General features: G+C 37.5%; 1 protein-coding gene across 1 annotated transcript; it reads left to right on the plus strand.

The window, feature by feature from the left end:
- Nucleotides 1–16,684: 16,684 nt before the first annotated feature.
- Nucleotides 16,685–20,854, plus strand: LOC126779291 (uncharacterized). The gene has a single exon (XM_050503281.1). It carries the CDS (start codon nucleotides 16,874–16,876, stop codon nucleotides 18,107–18,109), a length of 1,236 nt encoding a protein of 411 aa, XP_050359238.1. The 5' UTR covers nucleotides 16,685–16,873; the 3' UTR covers nucleotides 18,110–20,854.
- The last annotated feature ends 1,264 nt before the right edge of the window (nucleotides 20,855–22,118 follow it).

The raw sequence follows: 22,118 nt of genomic DNA on the forward strand, positions 1-22,118 counted from the left end.
TCCTAATTGCTTTCCAATAAATAAAAAATAATAATAAGGAAATAAATATGTCATACATTAGGTGATTCATCGTTTTGTCCACTTGGCAAACTGATTAACGTAGTTTCGGACACCGCGTTTCTCCTCGCTTCTTCAATTTCTCCATCTTTATTAATCAAATCCTGAAAAAATGTTGTTTTTAATTACACTTGATAAATGTTTATAATGAAGATATTTATTCACTTGGCCTACCGCCAAGGCTTTGTGCAATCCCGTCTGGGTAGGGATCTCTGATCCGTGCCGAGGACGGCCATCGCTGTGGTTTTAGTGGGTAAGAATCCCACATAACCAAGTTGAGCCCCCTCATGGGAGCCGGGTACCTTTCAGAAGGTTTCCACCGCGTGAAAAAAAAGGGTAGGGAACACGCGCATTACATGTTGTGTTACGATTTGATGAATCAGTGAGCTAACCATAACCATTGTAACCATAGGCATAACATCCTAGTTAACAAAGTTGGTGGCGCATTGGCGATGTAAGGGATGGTTAATATTTCTTACAATGCCAATGTCTGATAGTGATAGCTTACCATAGGCCATTTTCCCAGCGCGACTAATATTAAATATGTTTAATAATTGACGTTATTTATTTATTGGTTTAAAGTAATACTTTTAATAAATAATAATTTATTCGTTTTTGATTATTATATAAAAAGCGACTGTGTATATATAATTGTGTGTATAACTGTGCAGTCCGTAATTTTAATGTATATCCTGTACACTAATAGTATATATATAACGGCGTGGGGTCGATCACGTGGGGCAATTCGTCGTCGGAGCCGTTATCATACATGTTGTAGGCGCAAAATAAAAGTTCAGTCTCGTAGCACTGACGTTTATTCGTTCGCTTACAATCGATAATCACGATAATAACAATTAAAATCATTTGAATGATGCCGATTAAGTTGGATGGAAACGCAGCAAGTTGGATACAGGAAGATGACCGTTCGTCCCCGAGTCCATTTCTAAAGTGAAATGCACGAGGACGTTCAGAAACATCACGTCAAACGTCAAATGACATTAACAACGCATAGCCGTCAAGGTGGCACTGTCACTTGCTGTATCGACCTTACTCAAACGTACTACTTGACATTTCCGAGAACTGCTAATAGATGGCGTGATGGCGAATATTTAAATAAATTGTTACTGTACATTTTTGTCATGGTAATGTCTTCTGTGATGACTGTAACGACTTCGCATCCGGGGACAAACCTGGAACGTATTACGATGTTTCATCATTAACTATCTGTAACGGCCTATAATAAATAGTAGATTAGTAGTAGCAGTATTTGTTATGATTGTTCTTATATTAGAAATATCGCCAGATATTCTATTTACCTACAATTACTCGCCTACAAGTACAACTAACTATGTAATTCTGTAATTATATACATTTCAAAATGCAAGTGAAACGAGAAGGTTGATTTTTAGATACTGTATTTTTGTATTGTTTAAAAAACTGAGGTTGAAAATTGCTTTTTCATCCGATATCTCAACAACGATCAACGGTTGATGAAAAATTTGTATTAATTGTAGAGTGTAATAAAAGGTAACAAGAATATTTTTTCACTGGTGATAGGACTTTGTGAAAGCACATCATGGGTGGTACCTACCCACCACCCACTCATCAGATATTCTACCGTAAAACAGCAGTACTTGGTATTATTGTGTTCCGGTTTGAAGGGTAAGTGAGCCAGTGTAATTACAGGCACAAAGGACTTAACATCTTAGTTCCCAAGGTTAGTGGCGCATTGGCGATGCAAGCGATGGTTAACATTTTTTACAATGCCATTGTCTATGGGCGTTGGTGACCATTTACCATCAGGTGGCAATTTGAAATATATGTATATGTATTATCACAACTCTCATATCATGACGGGGAATCGCAAAAAAACCCGTTACTCTTTTTAAGACAATTGCAAGATAGTTCTAAAAATATTTATAAATCAGCCAATTATTTTTTAAAGTAATAGACTTAATTACAAAAAGAACACGGTTTTGAGTTAACAAAAATAATAAAAGAAAATAAATATTGCCTAATGCTACATCTGTTACAGTGTAACGCTCCAGCTTTATATAATGCAGCATATATAACAATTTAATTTTTAATAACGTAATTGCAATTAATATTTAAGTTAAGTAAATTTAAAAAATACTCTATTTTTAATTTCTGATTTATTGATTCGTAGTTAGACAATACTAATATTTACAAGTTAATGTTATATTATAGTTCATATCAAAATTCTGTTATATATTTAAAACACACACTTATATAAATTGAATTTATATTGTTAGGAATGTCTTCCGACGGGGCGTGGCCTAGCGGCGCGACTTGATCACGTGATGATCATCGTGGTGGGGAATGGCCCTGCTGAGCTCATCGGCCAGGCTGGCTTTACACACATCTGCTTGGACGGTTGTGGCGGATATCTCATAAATAATATTTCAGTTGCTCAGTTTTGATTTCTTTGTTCTATTTGTGTATGTTAATTGTACGTGTCGATCTACGTTTACTGTAATGTTGTACAGTTGTTTTGATTTATCTCTTTTTAAAAACCTATTTCTATCTTGATGTCTAATAATATGTTTTTGTTTTTTGCAAGTTAAGTTAGTTATTGCTATGTACTTTCTAACACTGTTATATACTCATTAAGAAAATGTATTTCATGGTCTATAACGTTGGCTTTCTTATAAGCAAAATAAAAAATGACTGGACTAATGAAACAAAAGATGAATCTGTCAATCTCGCCATTGATATCCTTACCGTCGGTTCCTCGTCAATCATACATCTCAACTGTCCTCGTATCGCTCTCTTCATCTCAGTCAAGTACCTCACGTGCGTGTTCCGCGGTACGGATGAGCTATTCAAGTAATCGTAAGTGTAATTAACAACTTCGTTTTGGCTGAAATTAACATTGACTATTATGAATCACCAGTATACAAGTACCTGCCTAACCTAATATCCCACGGCTGGGCAAAGATCTTTTCTACGTTTGAGGAAAATGTTTGTTGATTATACCACCAATGCTGGTTACTTCACGACGTAATCCTTCAGAGTTGAGATATTATCTAGACGAGATGTTTTTGTGCAAAAATGTGTATGCAAACACGGGAAATATTTTTATCCATTCATTCTCAATGTCCGTCGAGACGGCAATCCGAAATGACTGCAAGAGAGACTTGGAAGCAAGCCAGTAGTCAGCCATTATAGTCAGTCGCCAGTAGGTAGACAGTTTAAGCTTCACAAAATTTCTTTTAAAGTATTTACAAGCTATCCTGTTCAGTAATGTAATAGCCCACCTTAAATTATTATTCGGAATAGGTCGAATGTTTTGTTCTTCATTACCCTTGGAACGGTTGTTGTAATTATTCGCGTCTTTCTTTTGACTTACTGTTTTTCGTAACGACGTACGGAGACTTCTTGAATAATGTTTCTTTGCGCCTAAAATATTTTAGCAATAAAATAATTGATATATATAATACATTGATATTGATATTATATATATATATAATATCAATATCAATGTATTATATATATATATATATATATAATATAATATCAATAAATAAATATATATATATATATAATATCAATATCAATGTAATATCAGTATCGTGAAGGGGTCTTGCCCACCCAAGATGAAGATCCAATTTTGTATTTAGATACGGTCTTGTTTTTTAGTTTATCTATGTATATTATATTTATATACGGTCTTTATATATATATATAATAAATCTGTTAAAATAAGCCGTTTTCGATTTATACAAAAACAATTATATGCAAGAATTGCTCGTTTAATGAGAGATATCTCATTGCTCAGCAGATTGAATAAAACACCGTGAAGCAGCCTGCATGTATAGGATGCAATTCGGTTACAATATGTAGAACCGAGAATTGGAGCTGAGTGGATTTTTCTTCTAGAAGAGAAGAGAGTAAGCCTTTGATCAGAAGGAAAACATTTACAAGATATTACTTAATTGTTTCATTTTATTTTAAATGTTTTTTGCTAACCATACTACAATTATATTCTATCATTCATTAACTATTTATTCTATTTCCACGTTATTGCCACTGTACCACAAATGAAGTTTAATTTCTAAAAAAATACTTCAAATAATTACATTTCCTAGATCGTGTGTAATCAATTATTCTTTGAATGAATTCCGCAGAGGACCCGTCGTTGGGATACTTCCTGAGAGATTGCGTGAAGAGGTCCGGACCCTTGAACATGGAACCTTGAAGAATATGGTCGAGGAGTTATGAGTTATAATCTGTACCTGGGCGACCGAGCTTCTCTCGGATTTAATAAATAATGAGTTAGAGAAAAATTGTGTTTTTTGCCTTTTCAAAATTGCCTTTATATATTAATATTTATATACAATACATTTAAACACTTACTAATATGTTGAGGAATCGCAGTAAAATTTGACTGACAATCTGTGAACTAAGTATATTTGTTGTTAGAGCGTCACACTTAATGAGGATAAAGTTTTATTGGGATAAATACAAAGTGATACCCCGAAACTGCTCGCATATCTGACGTCATATATCGGCACGTTGACATTCCCGAAATGCCTCTCCGTGTTCGTCTCTGCACTTGAATGGGAAACTCTTGTTGATTCCCAATCTGTGTGCAAATAAAATGTAAAGTAACAGCCTCTTAATGTCCTGTTGGACTCAAAAGGAGAGGAGGTTTCTCCTGCAATTTAGAAGAGAGAGTTTAGCTACATTCCATTACGCCGCCCCAGCGTGAGGAAATGTATAACTACCAGCCCAATTTGGAGCAGCGTGGTGAAAGAAGCTCCAAGCCTTCTCCTCAAACGGAGAGGAGATCTTAGCCCAGCAGTAGGACATTTTCTGGCTGTTACTTATATTTTTACATAATGTTTTTGTAAATATATAGCGACTCAACTGTACAAGGTCATAGATTGACATAAAAATACAATTCTTACTTGAATCTACACATTTTCTCGTGGATGCTCTGTGACTATCAGCTAGAAGGGTGACTGTCAGGGCATGCTTCGAGCCATGGACCACTGCAACCACGCTTTCACCATCTCCCTCCATTTCGCCAACAATACTATAAAATTACCCGTCATATTTTAAAAATTTAATCAGTTACTAGTAATTGTTACACGTCATTTATAATATTGTTGTATTGAATTACATGAAATTCGCTATTTTACGTCTAGTCTTAGCGGTATGCGGGTGAAACTGCGAAGCGCAGCTCGTCAGTATATAGTAATATTATAATATATAGAGAAACGTTCTCCAAAACGCGCTGCACCTTCTGTTATCAATTTTATGTAGATGTATTGGCTTAATATTTTTTTCAGTGAGGTGGAACATACATACACAATAACTTCCCCTCATTTATTAGTACAGGTAATAAAACAAATCCGATTTATACTCACTTTCATTTTAAGTAAACGAAGAACCGTAAAACATAAGTCGGGTCTGTAGCAAAGTCTAGAATTTTCTTCAAGATCTATTGTCCTGAGGATAATATAAAAATCAGTTAAAAAAACCTTTTATACGACAAGTTTTATATTTGACGGACATATTGAATTATTTATAATTTGTAACCATAAACGTATTAGGCAAGATAAGATAAATAGTTAGGGAACACTGAGTCCAGCTACACAGTCATCAATTATTCGATAACAACACAAAAATCCTTTGTATGCTCCGGTTTAAGAGTGAATGAATTATAAGAACAGTAGAGTCCTGTTTGCTGTTGTTGCGCGTGTATTGCTTAATCTTTAATGTTTAATACGGTCAAAAACCAATAGAAGCGTCCATTTAGCAGCTGTAGCAAGATGGTATCAATTTATTCAGGTGGTGTTAGTTATAAAAAAGTAGCCTACCCCCTACCTTGGAGTTCAAGCTTCCTTCATACCAAATTTAAGATTTAGCCGTGAAAGCGTAACAGAGAAACAGAGTTACTTTCGCATTTATAATATTAATATTGATAGTCAAAGATAGACATACGCTGACAGAAAGACAAACGCTGAAACGGAACAGAAAACACCGTGACTTGATAAGAACCGGTGCACTAACATAGTTATTATGTATTTATGATATATATATAAACCAATTTTCTTTGGGTATCAGAGCACTTATTTATTTAATTAATCCAAAGGCACGTGACCCATTTCCACATTAAAACAGACTATAGTTATTACAAAATCATTAAAGAATCACAACACATTTAATACATGAAATATTAATTTATAATAGCGTTTCTTATTTACTCGGTGGTAGAGGTGTGTGAGCCAGTGTAACTACAGGCACAAGGGACATTACATCTTAGTATACAAGGTTGGTGGCGCATTGACGATGTATGAGATACCTTAATATATCTTACTACCTCCGACGTTGCGGTGGTAGACCACTTACCATCACGTGTTCCATTGCCTATATTCAATAGGTTTAAGCATCGTTCATCCATAATTTTAAGATAAAATGCTTCAAATATTTCATCATCGTCAATCACTAGCCACCTAGGTATATGTATATTGAACTACAAATATAAATCTTGAATGTCATAATAATAAATCATAACTTACATTGTTAATTATAACTAAAATAAAATTTATAAAATCAAAGCCATTTTAACTGCGAGCCATTTTAAACGTCACGAAATAGACTTTTGTTATCTTCTCTTCATGTCAAAGCGATCGTAGAAGTCAGTTACAAATACTTTTTAGTACTAATCTATAGTTAACATTTAGTTCCGGCTTACCACGGCCAGAATGAGGAATACATTAATTGTAATACATAATTTTACTAGATAGGGCTGGCCCCGTCTGTGTACCACACACTCATCGACGAGGAAGTCGACGAAGCGTCGACTACCGGCCACAAGTGGCGCTGCCGCGCGCTTCATCTACCCTCTTTGCCACTTCTAGCTTCTCGTGGCGGCGTTTGTGGCTGTCGCGTGTGGCCCGTGTGTGGTGACCCTTATGTCAGTAATAATAATATATTTATTGAAATCGGTTATCTATCGAGCCTAGATGACGTCGTATAATACTTTCTGACATTTCACAAACGTTTTCTGCGGTGAGTTTCGAGTTTGCTGTTACAGAATAAACAAAGAGCTAATTTATAATTTTAAAACTCACCGCAGAGCAAGATTGTGACAGATCAGAAAGTGATATGTGACATTGATTATATATTTTTTTTATTTACTTATTTAACTATAGTAATTTACATTTATATCGCTTATCGTTAAACTAGATATCAATTTATTCGGATGTTGCACATTCGTTTTTTGTTTATATTAGCTGGGAAGGCAAATGACTACACTCCACTGGTAGTGGAGTCCAGACGCGACGACGGCCAGTAAAGTCGGGAAAAATGTTCTGCACTAGCTATCCCGGCTATGCCTCGTTTGAAGGAACCTCTTTATTACAACGGTTTATAATAATAGGGATAAATTATACATTAGTTAGTACAAAACAAAATCGTTTAAGTCAACCGGCGTATTTTTTCTATAAACTAATAAATAATTGAACTTGTCTATGAGCCTGTATTTACACTGGCTCACTCAGCCTTTAAACCAGAATACAACAATGCTAAGCGGTAAAATAAGTAATTAGTGGGTGGTACTCAGACTGGCTTGCACAAAGCCCTACCTAAGTAAAGTAATATTGTAAATTAAATTCTATGGCGAAGCAAAGCGATCCAGTTACTCAATAAAAGCGTATTGATTTTATCCGAGGAGAAATCGATTATTCTAAAACCGCGTCGCTTTTCGTGTGATATTTTCCTTGGTGCTACAATTACACAAGATGGCCTCTAAGTTCCACTTCGCTTGTTACAGCCGTTGCAAAAAAATTATTACACGCCTAGTTTCATTAATTTGATTATTAATTTGGTATGTAATAATTAAGTGTCCAACTGGACTAGAGCCTCCCGTCTTTTTTTAGGAAAAGGTTTCGAGCTTATAACACCACGCTGCTCAAATGCTGATTGGTGGGTAGAAATATGTCAGATTTTCTGACACATGCAGGTCTTCTCACGCTGTTGTCCTTCACTTAGCACGAGATGAATTGTAAACACAAAATAATACAAGTTCGTTGACACCTTCGCTATAAGAAAGATTCTTAAACATATCTGGCTTACTTACCATTGAAACCATAACATATCCATATAATGTATTAGTAAGTGGGTGGTAACTAGACGAGGCTGGACAAAGATACATACATAAAAAATTAGACATCGCTCAACGAAACGCCCCGCGTAAATAGTTGACCGAACCACGTAACTTGTGAACTTCACAACAGTCAGCGATATCCGACCTCGGTGTAAACAAATTCAACCGTTAACGATTACGTTTATACGATAAACTGTCGTAACCGTTTCGAAACGGTCGTGACAATTTATAAATTAAATAACTGATTACTATCGAGATTCTGACCTCATCTTTTGCATGGACTTGACAAGTTGACTTAACAATAAATTTAAATCACACGTTAACAAGGCCTTGATAAATAATGCTCATTGCTCGAAAGAAAACTATAAAAATGATAAAAATGGGTAGTTTGTGTTAATTGATGTTCATGCAGTAGAAATGATAATTTACCTACCGGTTCTCGGTAGAATATAACTAAGTACCGTTGGCACCCTTACATTTAATTTAATACTGTATAACGATTAAAAAGTGCTTAAAAGTGCCTTTTGGTTGAAGAATATTTTTTTATTTAAAAAGTCCTTATGTTCTTAGATTATATACATATAAATACATAATTATATAAAATAGATGGCCAAGGGAATATACCAAAATTTTTTTATCGAAGATAATTGATCAAGTCCAAACGAGCACCACTATATGCTTATTTAGAATGTGCTGGAAGGGAAGGAAGGGTCAAGCCCAGCAAGGGGACATTTTACAGGTGGTAGGGCTTTGTGCAAGCTCGTCTGGGTAGGTACCACCCACTCATCAGATATTCTACGGCAAAACAGCAGTACTTGGTATTGTTGTGTGCCGGTTTGAAGGGCGAGTGAGCCAGTGTAATTACAGGCACAAGAGCCATAACATCTTAGTTCCTAAGGTTGGTAGTGCATTGGCAATGTAAGCGAAGGTTAACATTTCATACAGGTGGCCCATATCCCTGGCCCTCGTCCGCCTACCTATAAAAAATAAAATACAGACCATTTACAGTTACAGATTACTCTTAAACACACAAATAACACATTTGAACAAATTCAACAAATCACAAATCGCGCCAATAATGAATTAATTACTTTAGCTTTCTGAATACACACAAAATGGCGGTTTTAAATTAGCGCGCGTCTTTTTTTCTTAAAAACGCTGTTGTATGGATCAAGGAGTCTCCTAACTGTATATATAGAGTCAATTTGGATCACTATGTTAGTACGGGTAAAGATCTATGTGCAAAAAGCCCGGCTGTCGAACAATGACCCGATGATTAATTTAGTGACAATGGTAATAAAAAACAAACGCGTCATCGATTGAAGAATTGGCTTTTTGTGCACTTCAGCGACAAATAATAATCTTCTCTTATTTAATGAACCATATCATTTGTACCGAAATAAAACTAACTAAAACATAAATAGAGCCGAGATGGCCTATTGGTTAGAACGCGTGATCGAGTTCAAATCCGGTTACAATCAATCAATCAATCAACAGCCAATCGTTGTCCACTGCTGAACATAGGCCTCTCCCAAGGTGCGCCAAAGCTCCCTGTCCTCCGCCTTCCGCATCCAGTTGGTGCCCGCCACCTTCTTAAGGTCGTCGGTCCACCTGGCTGGAAGGCGCCCTACGCTGCGCTTGCCGATCGCGGTCTCCACTCTAGGACTCGTCTGCTCCAACGGCCATCGGTCCTACGACATACGTGACCAGCCCACTGCCACTTCAGCCTGCTAATTTTGCAAGCTATGTCGGTGACTCCGGTTCTTTTCCGGATAATCTCATTTCTGATCTTATCCTTCAAAGATACTCCGAGCATAGCTCGCTCCATAACACGCTGAGCGACTTTGAATTTGTGGACTAGTCCCGCAATGAATCCGGTTACGCACCACTGAATTTTCATATGCCTAATTTGTGTTTATAATTCATCTTGTGCATTTGGCTGTTAGGAAAATATCGTGAGGAAACCTGAATGTGTCTAATTTTATTGATATTCTGCCAACAAACCTTCTCCTTAAAGGAAGAGAAGGCCTTAGCCCAGCAGTGGGACATCCACAGGCTGTTACTTTACTTTACTTTTAAACATAAATAATAATGTATATAATCGTTATATAAATTAATTCTATATTCAGGCCTATTTAATCTGTTGATCTAGAGTACAGGGTTACATCTTAGTAAAACATCTTGAAGATAACCTGTATAATATTACGTTTGATAAAATGTTTCCAAATATGTATCCAAACCTTGTGCTCAAAACAAGAGGTCTTGCTTGCTGGCTATAACTATAACAATTATTATTATACGCTGAGCGCTACAACTCATCACCCTCCCAGTATTACACTACTAATACCTTGAGATCTGACTTAATAGGCAATCAATCTGTAAAGTTATAATTAGATTTTAAAATAAATAAACACGCAAACGGTAGCGTAGTGTAAGGCCCAACGATGCAACGTCGCGTAGTTTAGTACTGATGTCGCCAAAGTATGGAAATGCTAAGTCGCCGTTCTCACTTCTATGGAGATATAACTCATTTCATGTTGCCCCTTGCTATATTTTCGTTTCGTTCTTTTGTCAATAAATAAATAAATTGAGGTCCCTTCATCTTAGGGGGCCCTGGTACACAGCACCTTGCTTTATGATAGCTAAACAACTACATGCAAATTTCTTCACGATGTTTTAATTATAAGAAACGAATTAAGAACGTAATGCTTGTCCGGATTTGAATCTTTATTTACGATCCACGCGCTCTATCCTCTAACCCGATTAATACTTATACAAACAACCCTAGACATTCGTATTGTAAGAAATATTAACCATCCCTTACAACGCCAATGCGGTTGGGAACTAAAATTTTATGTCTCTTGTTCCTGTAGTTACACTGGGGCACACGCCCTTTAAACCGGAACACAACAATACTAATTATTGATGTTTGGCCGTAGAATATATAATGAGAAGGTGATACCTACCCAGTGCTCGTAAAACGCCCTACCACAAAGTAAAAGTAAGTTTTCTTAAAACTTCAAACGAAAATAAACTATTATTTACTTATTACAGATAAAACGTAAAATTCTCACGCGAATTGATAACCTTGTAACTACAAATAGATACTGGAATCGTTTTTGGTCAAAGCAATGTTCAACAAAAAAAACGTCCACGTATCTCATGTAATGGCCGACTTCGAGTTTCAAATTACCTTGAGTGGGAAATAAAGCTTACGTGTGTTATATACGTTTTGTAACAACGATTTATATAATACTAGTTACTTGCTTGGAATTAAAACAACTAAGTTAAATTATACATTAAATTTAATATGAACTTCGTTGCTTATATATAATTATTTGGGTAATAAAACTCTTTAATCTTATTTATTTTCTCCATATTTTATTACTATTATTTTTATTATCATATATTGTTAATTGAACTGCCTTGTTGGTCTAGTAGCCGCATCCCCGAGGTCCTCGGTTCAAACCCCAGGTCGAGCCAGTAATAAGTTGGTTTTTCAGTGGAAAATTATCAGTAGCAGCCTGGAGATTGAACGTTGGAAGTGTGTATATTCCCGTGCCTCGGAAAGCAGGTAAAGCCGTTGGTCCTGCGAATTATAAGTAATTGTGAATATAAAGTGCACCTGTGTTTGCGCACACACTTGTGCACTATAATATGTCCTAAGCCGTTGGCTAATCTCTCTGGAGATTGGCAGCCTGACATTATTATGTTACTTATATTATAGGTATTACTTTTATTGTATTCTATCGCCAAATAGTAAAACTTATTGTGTTTCGGTTTGAAGGATGAGCGAGACAGCTTAACATCTTAGTTTTCAAGGTTGATAGCGCATTGGAAATTTAACAGATAGTTAATATTTCTTATAATGCAAATAATGTCTTCGGTCTTATCGTTATGTAACAGTAACAGCCCGTTAACGTCTCACAGCTGGGCTACGGCCTCTTTTCCTTTTTTTGCGGAAAAGAGGTTTGGAGCTTATTCCACCACGCTGCTCCAATGCGGATTGGTAGAATACACATGTGGCATAGAATAGTACTCCCCCAATCTCATCCCGTGGGTGTCGTAAGAGGCGACTGAGGGACGGGGAAAAGGGGGGATGGGCAGCAGCGTCCCCCCTCCCATAAACATCTTACCCCCTACTGCGCTCGCCAACACGCCTGCCCAGCGCGGCGAGTATGGGCAAACCACCTCCCTAAATGGCAGATGCGCCCAAAAAAAGGCCCCCAGTTACCGGCAAGCCCGCTAGGCCCGACCAAGGTAGCGGTCGCGGTATCGGCAGGGCAGGGGGTGCTAAGAATCACCGGTTCACGGCAGGCTACCGTATAAAACGACTGAAAATGGCAACGTATAATGGACGCTCGATGAGGCTGGACCATCACCTCGCCGAATTAGAAGTAGAGTTAAGTCATATAAACTGGCATATACTGGGGTTATCTGAAGTCCGAAGACAGGGGGAGGACACGATAACTCTAGAGTCCGGTAACTTACTCTACTTCCGCGAAGGTGATAACCTCTCCCAGGGTGGTGTCGGTTTTCTAGTCAAAAAGGATCTCATTAGCAGCATTGTGGAAATCAGTAGTGTGTCGAACCGGGTAGCGTACCTTGTCCTAAAACTTTCCGACAGGTACTCCCTGAAGGTTGTACAGGTATATGCGCCGACTTCGACATACTCTGATGATGTGGTCGAAGCGATGTACGAGGACATCGCAAAGGCCCTCAACGACACCTCGAGGGCCCACTACAATGTTGTTATGGGAGACTTTAATGCTAAAGTGGGAGTACAAGATAGCGGTGAATCGAAAGTCGGACCTTACGGCTTGGGCTGCAGAAATCACAGGGGGCAAATGCTGGTAAACTTTCTCGAAGCGCAGGGGCTTTTTTTGATGAATTCTTTCTTTCAAAAGAAGCCTCAGAGGAGGTGGACCTGGCGAAGCCCCGATAACGTGACAAGGAACGAGATAGACTTTATCATTCCGAATAAAAGGCACATATTTAGAGATGTTTCAGTGATCAACAGGTTTAATACCGGAAGTGATCACCGCTTGGTTCGAGGCACTCTAAATATCAACTTAAAAGCCGAAAGATCGAGAATGATGAGGTCTACTCTCCGACCTACCATGCTCCAAGCTGCTCAAGGCTCCGAAAAGTTCCAAATGGAACTTCAAAATCAATTCACCGAGTTGGAAACCATAAGCAGCATTGATGAGAGAACCGACACGCTGGTCAAAATACTGCAAAACACATCCCGCAAGTGTTTTCCGCCACAGAGAAGAGACAACGCACCAAAACTCTCTGCTGAGACACTCGAGCTCATGAGAAAACGACGAGAACTACCATCGTTTTTGTCAGATAAGGCCTTAAACCGAACAATAAAAACGCTGACGCGACGCGATCTCCGACGCTCCAATACCCGTGCCATCAAGGCTGCGATTGAGCAAAATCGGGGATCGAAAGTGTTCGCTCGCAAGTTTGGGAGGCCGCGTCTGACAAAACTTAAAACTGAAAATGGTGGGGTCGTTACCTCTAGGCCTGAGATTATCGGAGAAGTAGAGAGGTTTTATGGGCAGTTGTTCTCTTCAAGATCGGATAAACCCATGGGAATCAGTATTGATGACCAGCGCGCCCCTCTTATGCGCCATTACTCCGAGGAGCTCCCGGTCGTTGACCAAGGAGAGATTAGGGCGGCTCTAGAACAGCTTAAAAACAACAAATCTCCGGGAGATGACGGAATCACAACAGAGTTGCTTAAGGCAGGCGGGACTCCGGTCCTGAAAGAGCTAGCAAGCCTCTTTAATTCCGTCATCCAACATGGCAAGACCCCGGAAACGTGGAGCGGGAGTGAGGTGGTACTGTTTTTCAAGAAAGGTGATAAAACCCTCTTGAAAAACTACAGACCAATCTCCCTCCTGAGTCACGTGTATAAGCTGTTCTCAAGAGTCGTCACGAACCGTCTCGCCAGACGACTTGACGAGTTCCAGCCCCCAGAGCAAGCCGGCTTTCGATCAGGCTACAGCACCGTGGACCACATCCATACTGTTCGGCAGATTGTGCAGAAGACCGAAGAGTACAATCAGCCGCTGTGTATGGCATTTGTGGACTACGAGAAAGCCTTCGACTCCATCGAAACCTGGGCAGTGCTCGACTCATTGCAGAGATGTCATATCGATTGGAGATATATCGAGGTACTGAGATGTCTGTACAACGCCGCTACAATGACTGTCCACATCCAGGACTGTAAGACGAAGGCGATCCAATTGCGCAGAGGGGTGAGACAGGGGGATGTAATATCCCCGAAACTGTTCACCAACGCGTTGGAAGACGTTTTCAAAACGCTGGATTGGACTAGGTATGGAGTCAATGTAAACGGCGAGTACATCTCACACCTTCGATTTGCCGACGATATCGTCATCATAGCAGAGTCGCTGGAACAACTCACCGAAATGCTGCGTAGCCTAGGCGAGTCTTCCCGGTGTGTCGGTCTCGGCATGAACTTGGACAAGACCAAGGTCATGTTCAATAGGCATGTCGTGCCGGGACCGATATACGTCGAGGGCAAACCTCTCGAAGTTGTTAGTGAATATACCTACCTAGGACAGATTATACAAATCGGTAGGAACAACTTCGAGAAGGAAGCCGATCGAAGAATTCGCTTGGGATGGGCAGCATTTGGCAACCTTCGTCAAGTCCTCAAGTCGTCTATACCGCAATGTTTGAAGACGAAAGTCTTCAACCAATGCGTCTTACCTGCCATGACATACGGTGCCGAAACGTGGACACTAACTGCGGGACTAGTCCACAAATTCAAAGTCGCTCAGCGTGCTATGGAGCGAGCTATGCTCGGAGTATCTTTGAAGGATAAGATCAGAAATGAGATTATCCGGAAAAGAACCGGAGTCACCGACATAGCTTGCAAAATTAGCAGGCTGAAGTGGCAGTGGGCTGGTCACGTATGTCGTAGGACCGATGGCCGTTGGAGCAGACGAGTCCTAGAGTGGAGACCGCGAATCGGCAAGCGCAGCGTAGGGCGCCCTCCAGCCAGGTGGACCGACGACCTTAAGAAGGTGGCGGGCACCAACTGGATGCGGAAGGCGGAGGACAGGGAGCTTTGGCGCACCTTGGGAGAGGCCTATGTTCAGCAGTGGACAACGATTGGCTGTTGATTGATTGATTGACATGTGGCATAATTTGAAATTAGACACATGCAGGTTTCCTCACGATGTTTTCCTTCACCGTCAAGCACGAGATAAATTATAAACTCAAATCATTATTGAATTGAATTATAATAAAATCGTTATGTATTACGATTAAATATATACGTATATATGTATATATTAACGGTAAATTGAATTCAATATAAATCTAAGAATGAAACGTACAGACATTATAATACATATCAAATTTTCTGTTATATTCTACAAAAACAATATTAAATTACAGCATAAATTCTTAATTCGCAAAAAAAAGTATCATTCACTTTTATGTTTTTAATAATCTACAATTAAAAAAAAAACTGACAATTCGATTTCTAATAATTTAAATATTTAAACATAATTACAATCAGCGATTTATAAAAACGAATATCAAATAGTTTTAACAAAGTAATCAATTTTATTAAGGCTTGTCGTTAGTACGGAAAATTAATTACTAAGTATATTGAAACAATAGCTTATGTTGTATGAACGCACAATACGCTATAGATGCTAAATAATAATATCTTATTAGATGACAGACTAATATCGCACTTGTTATAACGTATTAGATATGAAAATTGCTTGCAATACATTTTATTATTAGAATTAAAAAAAAAACCTGTATACCGTTGAGATAAGGCTTAAATTTAGTTTGAATTTTATCTGATGCAGTTGTATGGGCTGATTAAAGTTGCCCTATACAATATTATTCCCTAATTTTAGTGATTAAATATTAATTTTGATAAATACTTCAGTCATTTAGATTGTGATATATTAAAAATAAATTATTATATTCTATTAAGACATTTAACTTTTACAACTAGCTAATATAAAAAGGTACTTTTTTATAACGGTCAATAATGGTTATTTTAAAAAACAAGGACATGTCAAAAGAAATATACTGGGATTTAAAATAAGCATGAAGGGGCGCATGCCATAATATATGTAGGGGTCGAATATATTAGTTGATCAATAAGATCAAGAAATCGGGTAAGAAAAGGAAAGAAAATTTAAATAATTTTTTACCAGTCTGAATGAGAAAATTGATATAATTTATAAGAAATCTATGCCGCACATAGAAGACTTGTTGAGAAATGTAATAGAAAAAGGATTTTTATTATTCATTATTAAGAGTATAAAATAATTATAATTGAAAAATACATTATTAGTTATATATTTAGTTACAAAATTTTAAATCGAATTAGTAAATATTTGTAATTAAATGGGGAATTTAACCGCCATGATTACTACTGGCATCACTAACGCCAACTTCACATCAGTTCTCCGGTAAATGACATGCGCGCGAGTCGCGTTCGCGGTTGACAACTATTACCAAACAACAAGAAAAAACGTTAAACTTCGAAAACACCTTGACATGCAAATTGATTATCTCAAATTCAAACATTTTTAACGGTATGCAATGAGCAGTCAGTGAAGTGCTGTGCGCTGTGCTTAAATATAATTAAAGTTATGTTATAACTACAAAATGGAGGACGTATATACAATTAAAGTGAAAACAAAACCAGACACGAGGAATTTATATCCATCAGAGAGGAGATATTCTGCGTCCACAGTGTCCGGCCTTGCCTGGGTTCACATTGCACTGGCGTCTACTGCGTTTCTCCTCGCCTGCCTTGCTTTAGTTAATCCGAACGGCGGGGTGCAAATTAAAAACGACACAAGGACGGACAATTCAACGGATATATCGGAAGAATCGAGTAATAATACGTTTATACTTATTCTAGCGCCGATTTTGCTCACAGTATTCGCTCTAGCCGCCGGCGTTACTTCTATTTTGGCATCCGTTCGGTGGTACGTCGATAGGAACATAACATGGCTATTTGTTATGTCAATATTGTCGACTATTTTTTCTTCAATTTCCTTTATTATGATCATTGTCTGGTTAATAACTAGCGAGGAGGACATATCAGATTTCTATAAAGACAAAATACCATTCAAAGAGATTTTAATAATAAAACATTCGGAAATTATAGATAGGAACGAATCACATTTCGTGATACCGAAAAATTCGACAGAGTTTAAATATGAGGATTCGAAATTATTTACAAAACGCGTGCTATCGATAAATATATTGATTGCGGCATTTCTGGAACTTCTCTGGTCGATACTGAGCGTGAAAATATCTTATAAAGGTATGAGGAACAATTATAAAGAGGCCGACGAGAGACGCGGCAATTGCGTTTCAGTTGTCACAACGATAAAAGGTAACAATACGAAGAAAATGCCGCGCAACAGTAAACTCATACCAAAACCAGATCTCATCGATAACTACCCTAGTAGGAAGATAAAGAAGATATTCTTCGCTCAAAATGACAACGGATTTTATTTGAAAAATCAAAATAATAAAATGAAACAGAACACCGAAACGAGTTCGGAGTTTTACAAGGAGAGAATGATGACATTCTTGAACAGATGCGCCGAAGGAGTCTCCAACGCGGACATCAGGACTCCCAGCGTCCAATCGGAGGCTGTTCTCAATCCAATCCAAGAAGGAGTCGTTGATATCAGTGTCCAAGATTTTAAACAGGAGATGAAGGAGCCGAGCAGGGTTACTCCCGTCAGCTGGGGGGACGCGTCCGACATCACGGTATACAACCAAAACACGTTAAATTTGGATAAAATATTTAATTTCAAAAAGAAACAGCGAGATGTAAACTTAGATACGAAAGACGAGTCTAGTGAAAATAATCAGAATAATTAATTGAGCGTGAAAAGGACTGGACGAAAGTTAAAGTAATTATAGTTAATGAAGCAATGCAACTACGAGTATGTAACACGGATATACCAATGTTCATTATTTTATATACAAACTTTAACTAATTACCAACACTAACGAGTTTTCTATGGCTTTCCTACGTGTTTTTTTTTAATCTATCAAATTAGTTTTGAGATGTCTACAGATTCAACACAAACGTCGTTTTTTTTTAATTTAAATGTAAGTACATTAGGCTTTGTACATATTAATAAAATTAAAAAAGTAACTAGTATCCATTGTATATGAGACAATGCACTTATACGATTCGTGTGAAATTAGAAATATACACAAACGGATATATAAATATTTTAGCTTAATACGTATCCGATCACGCGAGGTAATGTTCTGTAGATTGAAGTGTGTATTTAATTGTACGTTTCTCCATAATTTTTAATGATTAATTATCTTAAGTCTTACGAAAGGTGCTGTGATTGATCAATCTCGTGTATTTTTCTACGTTGATACAATATAATTCCTTCAATTTAATTATTGTGGACACAATGTTATCAAGGACAAGAAATATATTAAGAAAGAAATGACTCCAAGATCCAATTGCAAACAGCATAGATTTATAATTTGGAATTATGGTACGTATACACAAGGCCAATAACCGACTCAAAATCACTAAGCCAAAACATTAAGCAAATTAAATGAAAAATGCAATGTAATTTACACGTATTATATCGAGGCTTTCATCTTTTTTGTGCTAGAAATCCTATTACAATGGATTGGCTTGATGTAGTGGATCGCCTCTAGTCGATTGTCTCGGCTATTAGCCTCGTGTAAATGCACCATTAATGACGAATATTTGCGCTTGCTCGATTTAACATTATAAAAGTTTCAAATTATCTCTGCAAGCATAATATGACATAACGAAAAATTATTCAATACTATAATGTCGTCTGGTCGACATTCGACATTTTTTTTTTGTAAACAAGTATATTTTGTACCTTTTTTTGAATTATTTTTCGTCATCATAAGTAATATTATAAATACTAAAGTGATCCGTACCAGCCTGTGAATGCCCCACTGCTGGGCTAAAGGGCTCCTCTCCCTTTTTTTTGAGGTTTGGAGAGTATACGAAAGTGAGTTTGTTTATTTTTTGTTGCGCTTTCACGCCTTTACTAATCAACGAATCAGCATGAAATTTTACATGTATATATGTACATAGGTATACGAAAGGATATAGAATACCTAACTCCTACCCCTCAGCGATAACTAGTTTTATCATAAAGAATAATTTTATAAGTATTTATAATAGTTTTCAATGTTCATACTTAAAATTAATATTTATTATGTCATTGCCTAAAAGTGTTTTATATAAATATAAAAGTCACATTAATAGGACGCTTTAAATGTAGTTTATTAGCATTGAAACAATCACAGCCGTACCACAAACGTAACTATCGTTAGTCAACTCGTTTTAATTGCACACAAAGATGGCAGACAATCAATTATATTTAATGCTTCCTGAATGTTTATAGAGAACTAGCTATAACTCGCGTATTGAGGGGGGGAGGGGCGACTTGTGCGAGTGTTAAGTATAAAAAAGTAACCTATGTCCTTCCGTGAGGTTAAATCTTGTTTTTTATACTAAATTTCATCGAAATCGATTAAATGGTTTGACCGTGAAAGCGTATTTATAATATTAATAAATGATATTATTCATTCTACACTATCATGCAGGCGAGAAAGATTGCATGAGTGATAAGAAACCGTGATTTATAAACAAATTGTGCACATGAAAGCTTAGTGGTGCATCGGGTATGATTCTTTCGTTTTAACCACGGGGCCATGTAGTCTATATACGTCCTGACTGCCTCATTGGTCCAGTGGCTAGATGTAAGGCCGCAGACCCCGAGGTCCCGGGCTCAAATCAAAGCTCAAGCCGAAAAAGGTAGGTATTGTGTTATTCTATCGAAAATCGCAGTAGCAGCCCGGAATATGGAAGTTGGAAGTGTGACATTATTATTATTATATGTCCTAAGCAGTAAGCTGATGACTAATTTTCATTACAAACGGTGCCGTGGTCAGTCAGTACATCATATATTATATTATCTGTGGGTTATATAATATACAACAATTACGTAATATAATGACTGCCCCGTTGGTCTAGTGGCTTGATGTAAGGCCGCAGACTCGAAGGTCCTGGGTTCAATTCCTAGTTCGGGCCAATAAAAAAGGTCATTGGGTTTTTCTGTCAGAAAATTCTCAGTAGTAGCCCGGAGTCTGGAAGTTGGAAGTGTGTACACTCCCGTGCCTCGGAAAGCACGTAAAGCCGTTTGGTCTTGCGCCTAAATTCTTTCCTAGATTATGAGAGTTAGGGAATAGAGAGTGCACCTGTGTTTGCGCACACACTTGTGCGCTATATATCTCCTGCGTAGTTGGCTAATCTCTTTTGAGATTGCCCGCCGTGGCCGAAATCGGTCTAGAGGACATTATTATTATTATTGTTTTATTAATATTATTAACAATTACGTATGTAAATAGGTTATTATATTATAACAAATATCGGTATGCACACTCGTTTTTTATTAGTTAGTAGTAATATTATACTAAAACTGTAATATATCGAAATAATAGTAGTTTTGTAAATAATATAATTTTTAAGATTTATTCCATTCATGTATGTAAAAATGTATGTTCTACAGGCATTTATTTTGTACTTTCTTATTAAATGATTTAAATTAATTATTAAATTTATTTATTGTATTTTTCCCTTATTGAAATATATTCAATATTCAAAATAAAATCATGAAAAATTTGGGTAGCATTTCTAAGAGGGGTTATGAGAATTAAAAAATAACAACAGCTTAAACCAGCGATACTCGACCTTTTCTTTATAAGGTCTACAAACGCGTGTTAGTCATGGTGTCGAGGGCTAGACATAACATATTAGTTGCCAAAGATTGGTGGCGCATTGGCGATGGAACGGATAGTCGTGGTGACCACTTACCATCAGGTGGTACAAAATCTTGAAATTTACAAAACTAATTCCGGTGTGTACGATATAAAACAGTATACCTCGGTGAAATCGTTTGTTGCAACACTTTGTGATTGATTTAAAACGAATTCATGCATTAATTTACATATAACGTTTTTGTTTTAATTATTGCGTATATATCTATGTGGCTTTGTCAGCGTACAATTCAGTTTGTCACGAAAATAATATCCTGGGACTTTATTCACACACGGCCACCTGATTCAAAACTAAGCAGAGCTTGTACTATGGAAACCAGACAACTGATATACTACATATCCTACTTTTCTTTTGTAATTACATACTTATATAGATAATTACACCCAGACCAGGACGAACAAACATGTTCATGTAGACACGTATCTGTCCTGGGCGGGAATCGAACCCACAACCTTCGGCGTGAAAGGCAAGTATTTACCAACCACGCCAACCGGTCCGTCAAATCCTTCAAAATTCGCCATTTTAATAAAATAATGCCTATTTCAATTATTAATGATACCGCAACCGTAACAGCCTGTGAATGCTGCCCCTTCCTTCCCACTGCTGGGCTGAAAGCTTCCTCTCCCTTGTTGAGGAGAAGGTTTGGAGCTTATTCCATCACGCTGCTCCATTGCGGGTTGGTGGAATACATGTGGCAGAATTTCAGTGAAGTTAAGACACATGCAGGCTTCCTCACGATGTTTTCCTTCACCGTAAAGCACGAGATGAATTATAATCACAAATTAAGCACATGAAAATTCAGTGGTGCTTGCCCGGGTTTGAACCCACGATCATCGGTTAAGATTCACGCGTTCTTACCACAGGGCCATCTCGGCTTACGGCTATTATATTTCAATGGCAGATTATTAAAGACATTGACTGCCTCGTTGGTCTAGTTAGATTTGAGGCCGCTGACCCGGAAGTCCTGAATTCAATTCCCGGTTCAGACCAATGAAAAGTTATTGAGTTTTTTCGTCAGAAAAATTCTCAGTAGAA

The sequence above is a fragment of the Nymphalis io genome, chromosome 28 (genome assembly GCF_905147045.1).
Source record: "Nymphalis io chromosome 28, ilAglIoxx1.1, whole genome shotgun sequence".
NCBI classification, from domain to species: Eukaryota; Metazoa; Arthropoda; class Insecta; order Lepidoptera; family Nymphalidae; genus Nymphalis; species Nymphalis io.

What these genes read in the sequence shown, in the direction of transcription:
- LOC126779291 (XM_050503281.1), top strand. Translation starts at nt 16,874, where the DNA reads ATGGAGGACGTATATACAATTAAAGTGAAAACAAAACCAGACACGAGG.